At 33.9% G+C, this 16,805-nt stretch overlaps 1 protein-coding gene across 1 annotated transcript in view; it reads right to left on the bottom strand.

Moving 5' to 3' along the window:
• LOC128998600 (uncharacterized) overlaps nucleotides 1–16,805 on the bottom strand; it is a 54,479-nt gene that overhangs the window by 18,148 nt on the left and 19,526 nt on the right. The window contains exons 2-3 of the mRNA XM_054424810.1: nucleotides 11,342–11,474; nucleotides 8,148–8,290 (exon numbers count right to left, since the gene is read on the bottom strand). Coding sequence (XP_054280785.1) covers nucleotides 8,148–8,290; nucleotides 11,342–11,474 — 276 coding nt within the window. The remainder of the gene's footprint in view (nucleotides 1–8,147; nucleotides 8,291–11,341; nucleotides 11,475–16,805) is intronic.

The following is a 16,805-nucleotide window of genomic DNA, read 5'->3' as shown; positions in this document are numbered from 1 at the left end:
ACAACTCAAAAAGCAGACGGAATGCAATTCGTGAGTATGCTCTACTGTCTCAGATTTTATATTTGACTAGAAGACGACTTTTCCCGACCGTTTGTAATTTCAGTTGTGGGTTTGATGGGACATGTAACGATAGTTTCCTGACATACCAGTACCAGCACAACGTCAAGTGTTCGTGATATAACGTAAGTCTGAGACAGAAGTAGCACTTTCTCTTCAGCAGCTTCCACACCATACCAAAACCATCGTTCTTCACAACTCTACTTGACAGAGGACCCATGTCAACGCAAATGAAAGAATCCAGGAAAACTCATACAAGAATGTTTCAAGCGCTTATTTTTCTCTAAATAGATGTAAAAAATACGATTCATGAAAATTTCGTTAATAAAACCTGTATTCTACCAAATTTGACTGATCATAACACTATGACAAATAATCTTGAATAACTTCTTGATCAGCATTGTACGTGTTATTAAATTTACGGAAAGTATATAAAAGATACGTCTTATATATTTACGCTTATACTGTTACTCACAAGACGAAAAATAATCTTGCTCGATCCAAATGATAAAATAATTAACGTTTACAAAAAATCTTCGTGCCTCAATTTCTTTTCCGCTGAGGAAGGTGTTATGATATTGTTTCCGGTAAGGTAATGTTTCTTACAATGCATCTGTAATAAATGATTGTTCATAAGCAGATGATTTGTAAACAGTATTTTTTTGTTTAGTGTTAAAGTTTAATTTTGATCAATATATGGTTGTTGGATGTATAAATATAGTTTTCTAACTAATCGTAAATCGTAAACAGTAGAACCTTGATAACAAGACATACGGGGACTATTAAATAAGACTTGTTATCAAAGTTGACTTCTTATCGAGGTGTGCAATAACAAGTGATTAGGGCGTAAAATAAATTCTAGTGGATTAAAAAATGACACTCGTTATCAAGGATGACTTGTTATCGAGGTTTCACTGTATTCTCGGCATATGAAGGACATGACCGACAGTAAGGTTTTCATAGTTTGTTTTCTATTCCGGATTTACCTCCACGACTTGTTTGCCATTTGTTTTTGGTCAGCCTTATGACGTAGACATACGTGTAGCCTGAACAAGCTGGCACTGACCTTTGTCGCGTATTTGATCTAAACATTGCTAAATAGAGACTCAACCTTAGGTCGTCACTAATACACTGTCAGATGACGCTCAAGTTTGGAAAGATTTGGAACTTGGGTGAGTAAAATGGATATCTTATTTCTTAATAACCTATTTCGTTTAGAAATTTCCTGCAGGAAATTATATTTACAAAAACACAACTTTGTCAAAGAACTTAAGAATGTTTCTAATTATCAAATGTATTACAAACAGTGGTAACAAGGTTTGAACTTTGTCAGATTGGTCACAGGGTATGTTTTCTGTGGTTTGGTTGAACGTAGTTCAGTTTTACCCCACCAACTTCCTTTACTTTTTAATCCTTTGATTCTATTTTGGAACTAAAGATCAACATCAGCACCTAGGACCATTTTCCGAAATATATATTCACTTTGAAGAACACTTATTTAAGAAATTCTGATATCAGAGTAGTTGTAGAACACCCATAGATAACCACGAACCACATTTCGTTACTTTCGTAATAATTACAGTTTGTCAAATACAAATTTAACATAAAGTTTTAAAATGCGATACTTAAACTGTTAAACGAAATAGGAAAACCATTAGCGATGTTAATCCTTGGTATTCTAGTACAGTATATGAGTTTGGAGGTCGCTGGGGCATGGCTGCCTTGGACAAGGCATTTACACAACCAATTAATGCGTCGAAGGAAAATAAACACAACAAATCTTGCCACAAACTAATTTGTGTGAATTTCATCTCGGATATCCTCAACAAAAGCACCTGTCTCCACGGTGTAGCATATTACGTTATTTTCCTTATTGCAAGGGTTAAAGGATAATTGTATTTTACGGGCTTGCTCGCATAAAGAGTATCTAATACATGGTCCAAGTGCTTCGAAAAGATACAAATCAGTTTGACTTACCAAAAAGCAATAACGGCAACTATGCATGTTATGAAAAATGTATAAAAATGTCTATAAAATGGCAAATATAGGCTTCAAAATGTGTGTTTTTTTTATTAAATTGATAACAAAAGTAGAGAGATAAAAAAGGATTAAATACATTAATAACAATCGCCCATAATGTAGAAATTTATACTTATTGTTGGAAATGTTGAATTATTATCAAGATCTAATTGATTTTTACATAGTTCAAGAAGGAGAATTAGTATCTATTTGAATAGTTGGAGAGCAATTCCATAATACCATGGGAATAAGGGATTGAGGGCCGTGTACCACCAAAAATCGTTTTATTTGCACTTTTCCGTTCGACCTTTTCAAGAAATGTCAAGAAAGCTCAGTAGAAGACAAACTATTCAACATTGAATATTATTATGATACACTTAATAGTTACGGAGATATTTTAAGTCACGAAGCACGTTATCCCAAGTGATGTAATTTCCTTCGTGAAAATTGCTCCTTGAAATGGAGATATCTTATACAATTTTGCAAATATGAAAAACTAAATTTATGATTTTGGAATTTAACAACACGGTTTTAGGTTTCTTCATAAGAGCAAACCCATTGAGCCGACGACGCGACGTTTTGATACCGAGTGTTTTGATAAACCTGCTTGGTTCGTAATTTCTAGCCACCGCCATTTTGGATAGGATGAACCTTTTGAAGTTGGATTTGCGATATTATGTTTTCTTAGAGATCTTTAATTTAGCGAACCACTCGACCTATGCTCTCAGAGTTTTTCTCGACTCCTTGAGGACCACTCCATGTATTGGAACGAATCGTGTTTGCTTCAAAAGTAAATTTTTACGAATATTACTTATTTGCAACGCTTGGTTTCATTTTATGCATTGGTTCGAAAATAAAATGCCGTTTCCCACCCCGGTTTCTCGCTCTTGTTACTTGGATTTTTTCATATTATTAACCAGGAAACCTATCAAGATTTAGTGATTTATTTTCTGGATTCTACATTTCTGGCTTTGTATCATGATAGCTACGTCAATAGGTTTTGATGAGTTTCGAAATCATAATACCATAGAAACCCTGATAACGCAGCTCTTTTGTCACTCCAAAATTAACATAAATGTGTATAAACTAGTAAAGATTCTTAGTCTTTGCTGGTGGGGTGTAAAACTTCGTACAAATTAATTTTCTGGTAGAAGTGTAAGTTTCCAGGTGGGTGATTTTGAGCTATGCAAATTTATTTGCTAAAGGTGGGTATGTTTCCCGGTAGTACACATGAATTAGCCTATCGGGGGCAAGATTCCGGGGGCCCACCGCGCCACCGAGAATGAGCCGCCTCCCGCCGCGCTATAAACGCTGACAACGCTGTTTCGGCGGCAACGGCGATAGTCACTCTAGTCTATAGTCTGGTCTGGTCTGGTCTCAAGTTTGGCTCTAGTGGGGGGAGCCACGTGACGGGAGGTGTGTGCCTACGTCACAGATCAGGCGATGTGTGACGTCAAATGTTCCCTCTCTCTTCAGCGTAGCCTCGATGCGGACAGAAATAATTTCAATGAACAGCCTATAGCAACGGGACCGCCGCGTGTAAGCCGGCGGCAAGGTCGAGCGCATACGATACGCTCTTATCACTGGGTTTGGAGTGTTATCTCAAAAGTCGTAATCTGTGACGTTCTCTGTGTGTACGGCCTACACTGAACAGCTGATGAATGAATGACTCATTCTGTCTCAAAGATGTTTACTTGCCAAGACGTGGTTATAAAAGTGTCAACGAATCAACACAGATGAAAGCTTGCGATTATAATTTGCTGAGCTAGCTTGTAGTACTACAGTACAAGGTGTATAGACTAAAGTAAATATGAATGAAGAGGAGTACCTACCTATCCCAATGAATTTAAACTGACCAAGTAGACATTTGTTTTAACGATTAACAATTTGCTGAGCTGGCTTGTAGTACTACAAGGTGTATAGACTAAAGTAAATATGAATGAAGAGGAGTACCTACCTATTCCAATGAATTGAATCTGATCAAGTAGGCATTTGTTTTTAAGATTACAATTTGCTGAGCTAGCTCGTATTACTACAAGGTGTACGAACTTAAGTAAATATGAATGAAGATGAGTACCTACCTATCTCAATGAATTTAAACTAAACAAGTAGACATCCGTTTTAACGATTACAATTTGCTGAGCTAGCTCGTAGTACTACAGTGTGTGTACGAACTAAAGTAAATATGAATGAAGAGGAGAACAAGCAGACATTCTTTTAAGCGATTATAATTTGCTGAGCTAGCTTGTAGTACTACAGTGTTTATTGTTTGAACGTTGAAGGCAAATGGGAATGAAGTAAAATAGTTTGATGCATTTAAACCAAACTAGTATACATACTTTTTTGCGTTTTATTAATGATGCTACAAAGAAGTAATTGATTGCCATCGACGATTAAGAATTTATGATTGTAAAAGTTAAAACTTCAATCAAAATACAGGAACTTAGTAATATGGAACAATTTTGGAATTGATCTATTAACGATTTTTCTAGGTTCTTTCCACCCTTAAAATGAAGTCAGATCCCGAAACTTCTGTTTTATGAACTGCTATGGAAACGATCCCAGCAATTCCTTCAAACGTTTTTTTAATTGCCTCACTCAAATCAGAACAATGTCTGGGAGATGATAACATTATTTTAGGCTTAATTTATTTATGTTTAGCATTGTAAAGAAACCCGAATTTATTTCAAACGAAAAAGATTTCATTTACAAAAATTAAGCTGCAGTTTGTTTCAACATTTGTATCCTAATATTTTTAAAGATTATATTTGGGGTGTTTTTAAGTTTGGAGTAAGCAACGGTATTACTCGTATTTTTTTTTAAATTATGCACCTCCTCCTTAAAATAAGAACAGTGAAAATACTAATAAGTATTAGTTTACGAATCATAATAATTTTAATATACAGTAGTAACCGGTTTTAGATACTATTCGGAATTTATTAAGGGAATAAAAACAAACAATTATCGAATAACTAGAATTTGGTATATTTATTTTTAGTTATAATAAAACCAGACGGCAGATCTGAACATTGACTCAATTGACCATCAGCTCACTTAGACTAGATTAAGAAATTTAGCTCGTCAACCCAGACTTCATCAGTGAGTTGTCCTCGCCAATTAATGCATCTTTATTAGTGATATCTCTAACGCTCATAATGAATGTCTTTGTCCAGCCTACTACCATAGACAACAAGAATTAAATATAGACTGTCAGCCGTGCTGCACTTACCATAGGTTCTGGTGCACACCACTGGGAGTGCCATCTAACAGCGTACGCGCTACGTAACTACACGACACTCCCAGCGGTGTGCGCCATAACCTACGGTAACCACGGTTACCACAGCACGGCTGATAGTCTATATTTAATTCTTTTTGTCTACACTACTACTGTCCATTCTGTAAGTTTTTTACTAGATTATTTTATTTTATTAATCAAGCAACAACAATGTGACCGTTTATGAACGATTTCTGTTCGTAATATTACTTAGCAAATCTTTAAAATATTTTAGAAAATCTAGCAATGCTACCTGACGTATATATTTGCTTTAGTTTAGGGTTTGAGTATTTTATATTCATTATAGACATCTATTCAGCTATTGTAAAAAGTCGACGAAATGTTTATACAACATATTATTTATTTCTTAAACTTTCACAAAATAACACCTAGATGTAGTGTGAACACATCAGAATTTTAACAAAACCAGGTGTCGCGTCGACTTTATAGTATTGTGCTAGTCATCAATCGAGGGATTTGAATCGCCTATAATGATGTTTATTTCTCTCTAAGACGTGACAAAGAATCTCAACTAAAGCTAACAGTTTGTGGAATTATTTCACAACTCATTATCCCAAGCCTACTTAACGCATTGATACTACAAAGCCTTATGACTTTTCTTTGTTTAAAGTTCATTGTTGGTGATGGTGAGTTAATGTTCAAAGGTTTATTGTGGTCATTTTCCATCACTGTGTATTTTACCATCGTGATGGAAAATGTCCGCAATAAAACTTTGTAAAATCTAATGATTTGTGTTAACTTTTACGTGACTGTATGGCTTCACCTCTTTTATACTAGCAGGTTAAGTATTTTATCAATGCTATTCAAATACAGTAAAATAATGTTCACAATTCTTTCACGTATAAACCGTTACCAGACCACTCAAAATTTAAAACAATGTTTAGTTTTAGGGCCTCAAAAGCGTTGAACTGGCTGAGATAGCGGTATCACCTGCTTCAGTTTTTGTCGCAACGTTTCCGAGTTCCCCAGGTATTTAGGAGTGTCTTGGCAATTTTCGGTTAAATAAATCACAAAAAGTGAACTGTGTGCCTACGTTATCTTCGCCCATCAAACGGAACTGCGCGTTTGGGGTTTTGGCTGCCCTCAACGCCTGAGCGAGTTTTGCCCCCTCGAGCTTTCGTCACAGTTTCGTAAGGATTCGTTTCGTCGTTGTAAAATACGCGGTTGTGACTTTTGGTAGTCGGTGCAATTCTGTGAAATCAACTTGTAAGATAATCTACTGTAAATCTTGGGAAATTTCATTAATAACCACAATAAGGTCCTGTGCGTAAAATGATTCTAAATTGGCCTGCTGTTAAGGTACTGTAGGTTTTAAGTTTTTAATTTTCAAATCAAGCAATATGTAAGGATCCTAGAAAACGCATCAAAAAAAATTATTTGGTGCCTATACGTCATAAGGGTTAACAATAATTACAAATAACTTAGAAATAAAAGATGAACAATTTCTGGACTACATCAAACAATTTAATGTTTGGGCGTTTACATATGTATATATTATAAAACTGTTTCTAATTTCTGTGCTGACACAGAATTAAAAATAATTTAAAGCTTTAAGATTGTATGTAATGTCATACAGTCACATGTTTCTGAAACATTAATAAATTTCATAAAATACGACATACAATACAATCTTACATTCCAATGATAATTACACCTTACATTCTTATCAAAATGACTGTCCCAAATTAAACACGTTTGAATTCAATAAAAAGTAGTCAATCATTTTGCATGCGCAGATAGGACAAGGCGAATCATATTACGCAACCGTATGGTCAAAAAACGAAACAAAAGTGACAGCTTGAGAGGCGAATACCTGTATAAGCCGGATAAAACCCGGTTCACAAGTTTTCAAAGTCCTACCATGAATTTGGAAAAGGCATGCGAAGTTTGTGAAATCCTTTTCGTAATCTTATTAATTTTATGTATAATGTAAATTTTAGAATAAAAATATACAAATCAGTTCAAAATCAATGGTTTTTGTAGGTTTATTTTGAAACCTAGTTCGAATGTTATTTCTCGTTATAGATAGTCACTAAATGTAAATATATATAGGAATCGAAATTATTCATAGAGTTATCAGTTCAGAAGGTTATCATATTTTCACTTGTCTCGAATTCGTTCAGTTTACAGTACTTCGTTAAAAGTTCAATTTCAGTCAAGATTTTGTAGGAAATAGTATAAAAACTTCCCCAATACAAGTCACAAATTTAAATAATTTTCGCTTTGTTGTTTGCTTTTAATTGTTATTTAAGTTATTGACGAGATTATTGCGGTTACAGTTGTATTTTACCTTTTTTAACTTCATCCTGTTTAATCAGGTTGAGATCAAATCAATATCTCAAGACATGTATTCTTGCCTTATTTTTAAATGTCAATATTGATTATTTTATAGTTAGGACTACACTTTTCCATAGTTTATTGCAGTTATTGTTCACACGATTATCTATGCATAGTTATATTCACTTATTGTATTCATATTATTCGTACTTGTTAGAACATATATCAACTGTAATGGGGTTTCCGTCTAAATAAATAAAAATTGCAAATAAAGCTTTTAAATAGCATCCAAGGTATTTTTTAAGGATTAGGCATACTACATCACAACTCATATTTAAAATAAATGTTTCTAAAGGCGTTCCAAGCCAAGGCCAGTGAAATGAAAGTTGAACGAGGAGCAAAATCTACTTATACCTCAAATTATAATTGTCTAGATGAACTTATATATTTCTAGAACTTGCTAGAAATTAGAACTACTTCAGAACTTAGATAGACTTACCATCCTGGTACGGGCCCTCCTGGCAGATCTCCTGAATCACCATAGAACTTCCTGCGTAGAGTTTGTTGAAGTGCGATCTCTGATGGGGCGCCATGCACTTCCTGGTGTACTCATCGATACATCGCAGCCCTGCGTTCAGGTCCCTGCAGAAGAAGTGGTACTTAGTATAGTTGCATTTGCTGACAACTACTTGAAAAATGGTAGCTAGACTAGATACAAATTGAAAATACACAAACCGATCACCATAAAAAACTGGTGTCCGATTTGTATAAAGTCTTACTAGGATTTTACGATTTTTAGTTTGTAAATAGTCACAGTAATGCATTTATCGCATAGAAAACAATTTTGAGATTTTAAACGGCATTTGACCATTAAGTAAAGAATTACGGACATGTGAAACTATGTTTGATAGCATGCTTTTTTATGTCCACCAGTTTTTAATACATTAAATAAACAACCCCTACCACATCTAGACATAATCTAGTAAAAGAAAGTACTGCAGCATAAACATTTAATCCATTTACCAGCTCATGTTTAACGGGGGAGGGAAAACTCAAATTCTCATTGCGGGTTTCTATTCCCGAAATTTAAGAATACATATTCAATAATGTAAATAAAACAAAATCAAAATGAAGATATTTTAAGAGTTTTTAGATGGTAAAAAGAAAATTAACTTATATAGGGTATTCATCGTAGACTTGTGCGGCCAGCAAACGCCAGTGTTTGTTCAGGGCTGCTGTTTCGGCGCTTTCCTCGGTTGAGCGGAGGTGAAGTACCGTGGAATATTTGCATTTGATAACGAACAATACCGTATTGTCAACAAATTGAGTAAATAAACCCGCCACCGCTGGTTAAGTTGTGAACGTCTGCGAAACTACGACGTAATATCACACAACACTCGATAACACACAAAAGGGTTCGGATTCGAATAAATAAAAAATACCTTTATTTATACTGAGTTTCCAGAACTGTTTTAACTAGCCGAATACTATATTCAAACAATTTTCAATCAATTCTTAAAAGTGTTTTTTATGTAACCAATATTCCCACAATTGCATCACCTGTGTTTACCAACTAAGGTGATTCTGTAAGCTAAGAAAAATCGGTCAAGATTTATTTCGTTCTATAACTTGAGACAACGAAAATATACGTAGTTTAACTTTTTAACTCAAATATAAAAAAGATTTGGTGGGATATCGTTGTTAGCTTTTTTTTATCAGATGTTTCTGAGTTGTGATTAGTTTTCTCTACAGTAGTCATACAAAATTATATAAGTTCACTTGAATTGGTTTGCAAAACAGCTGATGATTTCTCAACATTTTAAAGTATCCCTACTACTTTTTTCACTCGGAATAATATCAGAACCAAATAAAATGAAGACGAAGTATTGTTTAATCTACATGAAATGGTGCGCCATATTGATTTGTACATGTAGAATCTCATAAAAAACCGTGTTTTCGTTGAAAATCGAAGTAAACAATCATTTATGAAGATAATAACAGTATGTAAACGGCATTAACAGTATATACATTACGCTTAAAGAATTTTGAAGTTAGCATTTACGTAATCTTGTCACCTCAACAATACAGTGCTCAGTGCTCAGTTATGAAAAATACTAACCTTTATGTTGTGAGAACGTTTGTTGGACACATTTCAATATATAGGCTACAATGAATACAATATTGTGACCGTTGATTTTATTAAGAAGGAATAGACGGTTGAGAAGATTATAATAATAAAATGCCACATCAAAATCCAGAGAAAACTGAATATCTAGTACGAAATTTACTACCTAATAATAACCTAGTAATAACCTTGGGGAAACTATGAACGTCAAACTACGTTATGATTTAGGAATAACAACGTGAATCAGATTGTTTATTTGTCAATTGTCAGACTAAAATATGATGTGCGATTCGTGTGCAAAGTGTATGTTTATTTCTCGATAAAATTGACGCACATAGCCCCATGCATAAATATTTTTCCCTCGTTTAAATAAAGTGCCACTTTCCTCAATATGTTCTATAATAACTATTCTCTCTCCATTGGTAGAGATGTCGGACCCGGGGGCTTGGCAGTGATGTTGGCTCCACTCCGAGACTCAACAGAGCTCTACACGTCCCTGGGTAATTTTAGTAGACACCTGCGCGATGACACTGTTGACAAACATTCGGATCAAGTGCCGATATCAAAACGCCCTTGGCTCCCTCCCCTCGCGGTCGGCCGCAATTGTATCAATCTGGGCGAATTGAGGGGTCAATTATAGTCTACGGACATAAAATTCACAAACGACATTTCCTGAGGAATTGTAGTAAGGAATGTGCTTCTAAATTAGGGTGGATATACGCAACTAGATAAATATCTCGATTATTTATTCGATATCGTAATCACGAGATTTAAATCAAATGTTTAGTTGTCTGCTTGAATGTTAATCAATATAATATCGCATTTCGCGATAAAAGCGATGTCGGTTGAACATTCTATGAACTGCGGTATACCGCATGTAATTTATATTACTAACAAGGCCGTGGACCAAAGATTACTAGCATGATAAATTAACTGATGGAATAATGTGGTGTAATTGTGCAAGAGATAAGCATGAGAAGTGGTCAACCTATGTAAAAACTTGTGCTAAAAACTTTTGATATCTGTGGCTGTCTTGCCAAAACTGGGATGTAAAAACGTTTTAACTCGAGTTGGAAACAAACTTTGTACTGACCAAGCCAATTTTATATCAAATACATATTCATTTAAATTGTATTCAAACAGGTTCATGATAAAAGGGAATTCAAAATAAATTTACACTCAATAAGTTTATATTGTAGTTAATGGGTCATTTAAATTTTAAAATCTGAAAATTCAATGAAAGAATGACAAATTGTATGAGGACGAGCAAGGAAATAAGCAATGTATGGCAACACATAACATGGGGGAAAACGTTCCCAATTTCAGAGAGCAATTTGTATTTATTTTTGGGCCTTGAAACTAAATAGTACAAAGACATCAGAGGTTTTATCTTGAATACTACGGAAATATTAATCTTCCAAGTAGAGGACATCACTGATAAACGTTTCAGTTCGTAAAGTGACGCACGGTTTTTAGTACAGTTTTACTCGGACCAAAAAGGAAAAAACAAATTGTCTATTTTATATGATCAAATAAATTATATTTCTCCATTTGAAAGTTTCACTTACGGACAAATGAGATCCAGATCTTCCTTCTTGGCGGCGAATCCAAACTCCTGGTTATCCGAGAGAACTCGCAAAGATCCTGCGCACTGGATAAGCCTATCCTGGTTGCAAGGATAGGCGGTCGCCATGTTGAGACCTAGAACAGGCCAGTCATCGTCAACCGATTGTAATCTTCATGAAATTTGCATATAAATTCGAGTTATACAAGGTAAGTAGGTACCTAATGTAAAATTTTACATTTCAGGTAATATTTGGAGTTCCAGAAAACGTATGAGATGACTTTTAGATGAATATTAAAAACTACAAACTTTAGAAAAAACTCACGAAAAAAAGTGAAAAAACTTTTGTCCACTAAACGTTCAATGCTGTAAAGGAAATGATGGTATTTAAAAACACAAATAAATCAAATAATAATGTAAGAGTTCATCGGAACAACTATATTTTTCATAAACACACTAGGCTAAAATTTTTGACATAACTTAATTTTTAATAAGAAATCATATAAAAAAAGTTCTCAATTTAATCTCTGTTTCACACTATTTTTTAAATGGCCAAAAATGCCCTTAAATGTTATTTATTTATCGTTTCAACATCTGACGCCAATACAAATGATGATTAAGATTAAAAAAAAAAAAAATTTTAAGGAATAATACAATTTAGAACAGTAATAAGCTACGAGATAACAATAAATACAACAATAAATAGCAACAATAAATACAAGTTGACAAACAGGAAGAAGTTCACAATAATTATCTACTAATTTAAGAAAATTATTAGACAATTACATTTGAGTGCAAATCAGAAACAAAAATTATGGGAGGAAACCCCCAATCAAATAACGCTGGTCTGCCAAATGTCCAAATAGTAATGTAATTTTTACATAAAATTGTGTTTATTGAAATGATCCATTCTTAGTACATGAAACCCAATATGGCTGACCGTTAACACGACACACGTAACGATTGACGGATTCGAAGTAAGCGGATATAAAATTGATGCAGATATAATTAGGGTAGGATTTACCCAAGGTTTGAAACTTCAAAGGGCAGATGTCAAAAGACGGATAAAAATATGAATAGCTCACCAAATTGAAAGCGAATCTATTGACCGATGTTTGTGTTGATAGCTGTGTGAAATAATGACAGGATTCCACATTTTTACAGTTTACTATGGAACCTTGACAAAACATATACATTTTAAATTTCTTTCATTATGTAAATGCTTACTTATAGGTGGTAATAAGAATATGGAAGGTGTTTGTCTTTTGTATTTCAAGCATGCAATTACATTTAAATTAATTTTTACGATTTATGTATGGCAAAGTGGACTATTTTTTCTTTTGATTACATATTACCAATAATATATAATATACGTAGGTGACAATTAAGAAATTGTATATAAAAGATTAAAATTGTGGTTACAAAGAAGAACTAACTTATGATGAATTTGTTTCCCATGTTGCAAATTTCCCTACATATAAAAATAAGGCAGTTTATTTCTTAAGTTCTTACATACAAAGATCACAGCAAATAGTTAAACTACAGCCTACGAACTAGGTCTCATTTAACTTTATAACTACATCATGAAGGATTATTATTGGAAGTCATAAAAACTTGACACAGGCCGACTAAATGACACTTAAAAGTTCAAGATTTGTCAAAACTTTAATAAGAGAACGTACTTTAAGTAATAAGTATATGAAGTATCGCATGCATATAAATTATGCTGTTCTGTTATTAAGAGTTTAAATTTTTCGTATATATGGAATAATTTAAATTCCACCGATTACAAAGCTTTTTGGAAAACGCCACAAGGTTCGCTCAAAAGTTAGGTAACATTTGAAAGAAGAATATTCATTCCAAACAGCAGATATTGCTTCACACACAGTATCTGAAAATATGTTTTATCCTTATTTATGAGCCAATTTTCATTAATTTGGTATTGTTGGAATTGTAATAAAATTCCCTGTGACAATACATCACCAAAATAGTTTGCTTTACTAATGCAGTTTCTATGTCATTTCAGTTTAAAAAATGTAAATGGTTGCTATTTTTTAAATAAAAATAACAAAAAAAGTCATATTTTTCTCAAAGTAGGTATTCGCGTTATTAATCTATGTACCTAATTTCAATTCAGTGCAAAAAGTCTTCAATCTTGTGAAAAAAAACAAGATGCAACTCGAATTCGGACAACTTGGCCAAGTTTTTTTAATTGTAAATACTTGAATGTTTCGTATGTGTTTCGTGTTATGTGTCCTAAATGTGCTGACGACTCCATCCACGGATGAGAAGACCATGTTTTAACGTTCCTACAACCTGAAGATGTGCTCGCTTAAGCAGCACGAAACGGCCGTAGTTATTTTATAACTTAAGGATCAATCGACGCAAGCAGGTTAAGTGTAAGAAAGGGCCATGTGGCCCTAACTTTGCCTGTTGAAATAAAGGATTTTCATTTCATTTCATTTCAGGTAAATTAAACCTTTTATATTTGCATTATCTTGATCCAGAGGCTAACCCATCATACCCCATGAGTTTTGGAAATTGTTAACGTGATATTTTAGTTTGTCTTCTGATCCAGGAATGGTACATTAAAAGGCCGGTAGAGTTCGGGGACACCCTGTATTTTGTTATCAGCTTTGAAGTATTAGTCACTACAAGCACTAGAAGTATTGTAAATATCTAATCACTCATCAGAGGTCGGGAAAGGTTGGCCTGGTTGTTTATAATTAGAGACATTTTGATGGACAGGAGGGTCTGTTTATTTACTTAACTGGCTATGAATAAATTACAACTTGCTTTGACTTTGTCCACGCCCATCCCAAACAATGTGTCCAACTCCTAGTTAACGGCGTGAACAACATTTATCGCGTAAAATAGTTCCAATATGAAGTAGACCCACTAAAATCGGAAGTTGCACCGTCGCCCCCTAGATTAAAAGTTAGTTTCGCACGTTCAAGTCAATTAAAATTGGCTTTGGAACGTCCTGAAAATATATCTAAGAAAGGGCTCTACATTATTTTCTCTGACAAAAGTTTTGAGTTATTGCCTGAAAACGGTTAGTCGTTTTACAAAGTAAGAGTATACTACACATTTAAATCTCACTGGAATTGAAGTGAGGAAAGTAATTCTGTAAGAGGAAATGTAGGATAGGAAAGTTTAGCACCGCACAAGAACGAGAGGACTGATCAACTTCCCAAGCTTATATTTTGTTAGTTGAAATTTAATTATTTCAAATTGACTAGAATTTATATTAAAATATTGATTGCAGATTTCTCTCAGAATAAAACCTCGAGTTTTTTTCTGAGGGTTCTCCGATAGCTGGTTCCAACATTTAAGATATCCTTGTCAAAAAATTACCACCATATTTTTTGGAGGAATTTATATATCAATTTAGGGCGCTTAATACGTGCGCTCTTCCATTCTCGAATTAGTAACGGACAAATATGCGTTATTTTTTTTTTAAATTATAGGTCGTGTAAAAATATATAAAACTGTCCACTTAAATAGCACTTGTTTTATAAAATAAATGTTCACGATTCTTTCCCAAACGATTCCTAGCGTTTAACTAGGATATGGCATACAAAAACATTACTACAACAAATTAGAAGTCAATAAAACAATGGAAGACGTCAACCCACTATTGCGACTGACTTCAATGTTGGGTTTTTCAACTTATCACCTCCAAAAGTGTAGCAATGGACAGAGGTGGATTAAGAGAGCAAAAGTGTAAGGGCGAAACAAACAGAAAAAGGGAACAGAAAAGAATCTTAAGTCGGACTTTCTTTGGACAACTACTTAAAGTTGACGGGAGGTGGTGGGTCCTACATCTCTCTACTTGACACTTATCAAGTTAGGAGGGCTTCCACCCCCCAAACCCCCCTCAACACCATACAGTAGCTGATAAATCATGGGGCGCACATGCTCCCCCCACATCATCATATCAACTCTGGCTGGCTCTGGCCTATTCGTTATCATTATTTTGATAAATACCAACGCTTTTTCTCCGACCGTCCTAGCTTGTATCTTGGATGCTTAGAACGTTTATGCATACTTCGGGGATTTTACAGTGGGAATTAGATGTCAGTCAGCTGTTGCTGTTGAGTCATTTAAGTCAGGGATGTAAATAAAGAATTATGTTATATCATACTTAAGAATATCTCCATCAACATTTTGAAAGACTAGTGAGGACTTCTTTAGTTCATATTAAAAAACATTTTCTTTCAATAAAGCGAAGAACATCGTGATATAATATAAGCCAGTATGTATATTTTATTATTTTATACAAAAAAACTTATGGAATACGACGAATCTTATAATTTGTATTTCATTTTGCTTTAAACCCTCAGGTACTTTTCAAAAGTTAAAGATATTGTTCCGAGGGGTGTTACTACTATTCTCAACCCGACCAAATCAATAATTACCACGGAATAGCAAATTACCTTGGATTATTTGTATGTCAATGATAGTATCTGTAAAATGTAGCTGTAGACCATTCGTTTACAATCTTTGAAAAATATTTTGACATGCAAACAGTAAAATTCGCTTTAAATCGTATAAAAATAAATCCAAGGGAACCTTCCAAGGACATTGGTTACAATGTTTCATTTACTTCCTATCACATTAAAAGATCCAATAGCAATTTACTTTTCCAATTAAAAAGTAAGAAAAAAACAATTGATACAAAGTGAAGGCAGTCGAGTATAGTGTAATTAATAAAACATTCAGTTAGCTGTACAACGTGGACTGACAGGTAGAACATTCAGACTTCGTTTGTAGGCCTAATAAACACTTACATTTTTAGCAGCAGAAAATAAGCATTGGATATAAATATATATTTCATAAAACAAAAGTCATCGTCTGGTTTTATAGAGTCCCGCAAGTAGTGGATTTTAGCCTATGCGTTTCGTTCTTAGATTTTAGTCAAGACATACTTGTAGTGAATTTCCCATATAGGGAATAAGCTATTACAGTAGGTATCGTGGTAAGACCTAGACCCGGGATCGATTTACTTTTTCGTTTTGAGGTCCCTAGAGGCGTTTATATAATATGTGTCCGTTAGAACGATAACTCGAGCAAAGATTATCCGATTTTGATGAAATTTGGTATAAACGTGTAAACCTACATTTATTCGAACGAGTTCGCGAACCAGCATGATCGGACGACGGGAACGGGTGTTTATGGGGGGTTTTATAGGGTAAAAATAGTTTTCCCATTTTGACCCTAAAAACAAAATAGCAAATTCTTTTGAAACCATATTGTAAAACTTAAAAAACTAATAATTTAGTATATTGAAATTTACTATACGCATAGTGGTTACGGAGATAATTCCAAAATATTGTAAATTTGAAATTCCCATGTTATTCTTATAGAGAATAACTAAACTGTTGTAGTTTGCTTGTTTATGAACATATTTTGATAAAATTTGGAAAATGCATTTAATTTCATTCTAAATATTAACATTTTACAAA

This window comes from Macrosteles quadrilineatus, unplaced genomic scaffold (genome assembly GCF_028750875.1).
Source record: "Macrosteles quadrilineatus isolate MER2022 unplaced genomic scaffold, UCM_ALF_1.0 Scaffold_7__1_contigs__length_78375512, whole genome shotgun sequence".
In the NCBI taxonomy this organism is placed as follows: Eukaryota; Metazoa; Arthropoda; class Insecta; order Hemiptera; family Cicadellidae; genus Macrosteles; species Macrosteles quadrilineatus.
Note: the sequence above shows the minus strand (reverse complement) of the source record. Positions and strands in the feature narration are given on the sequence as shown.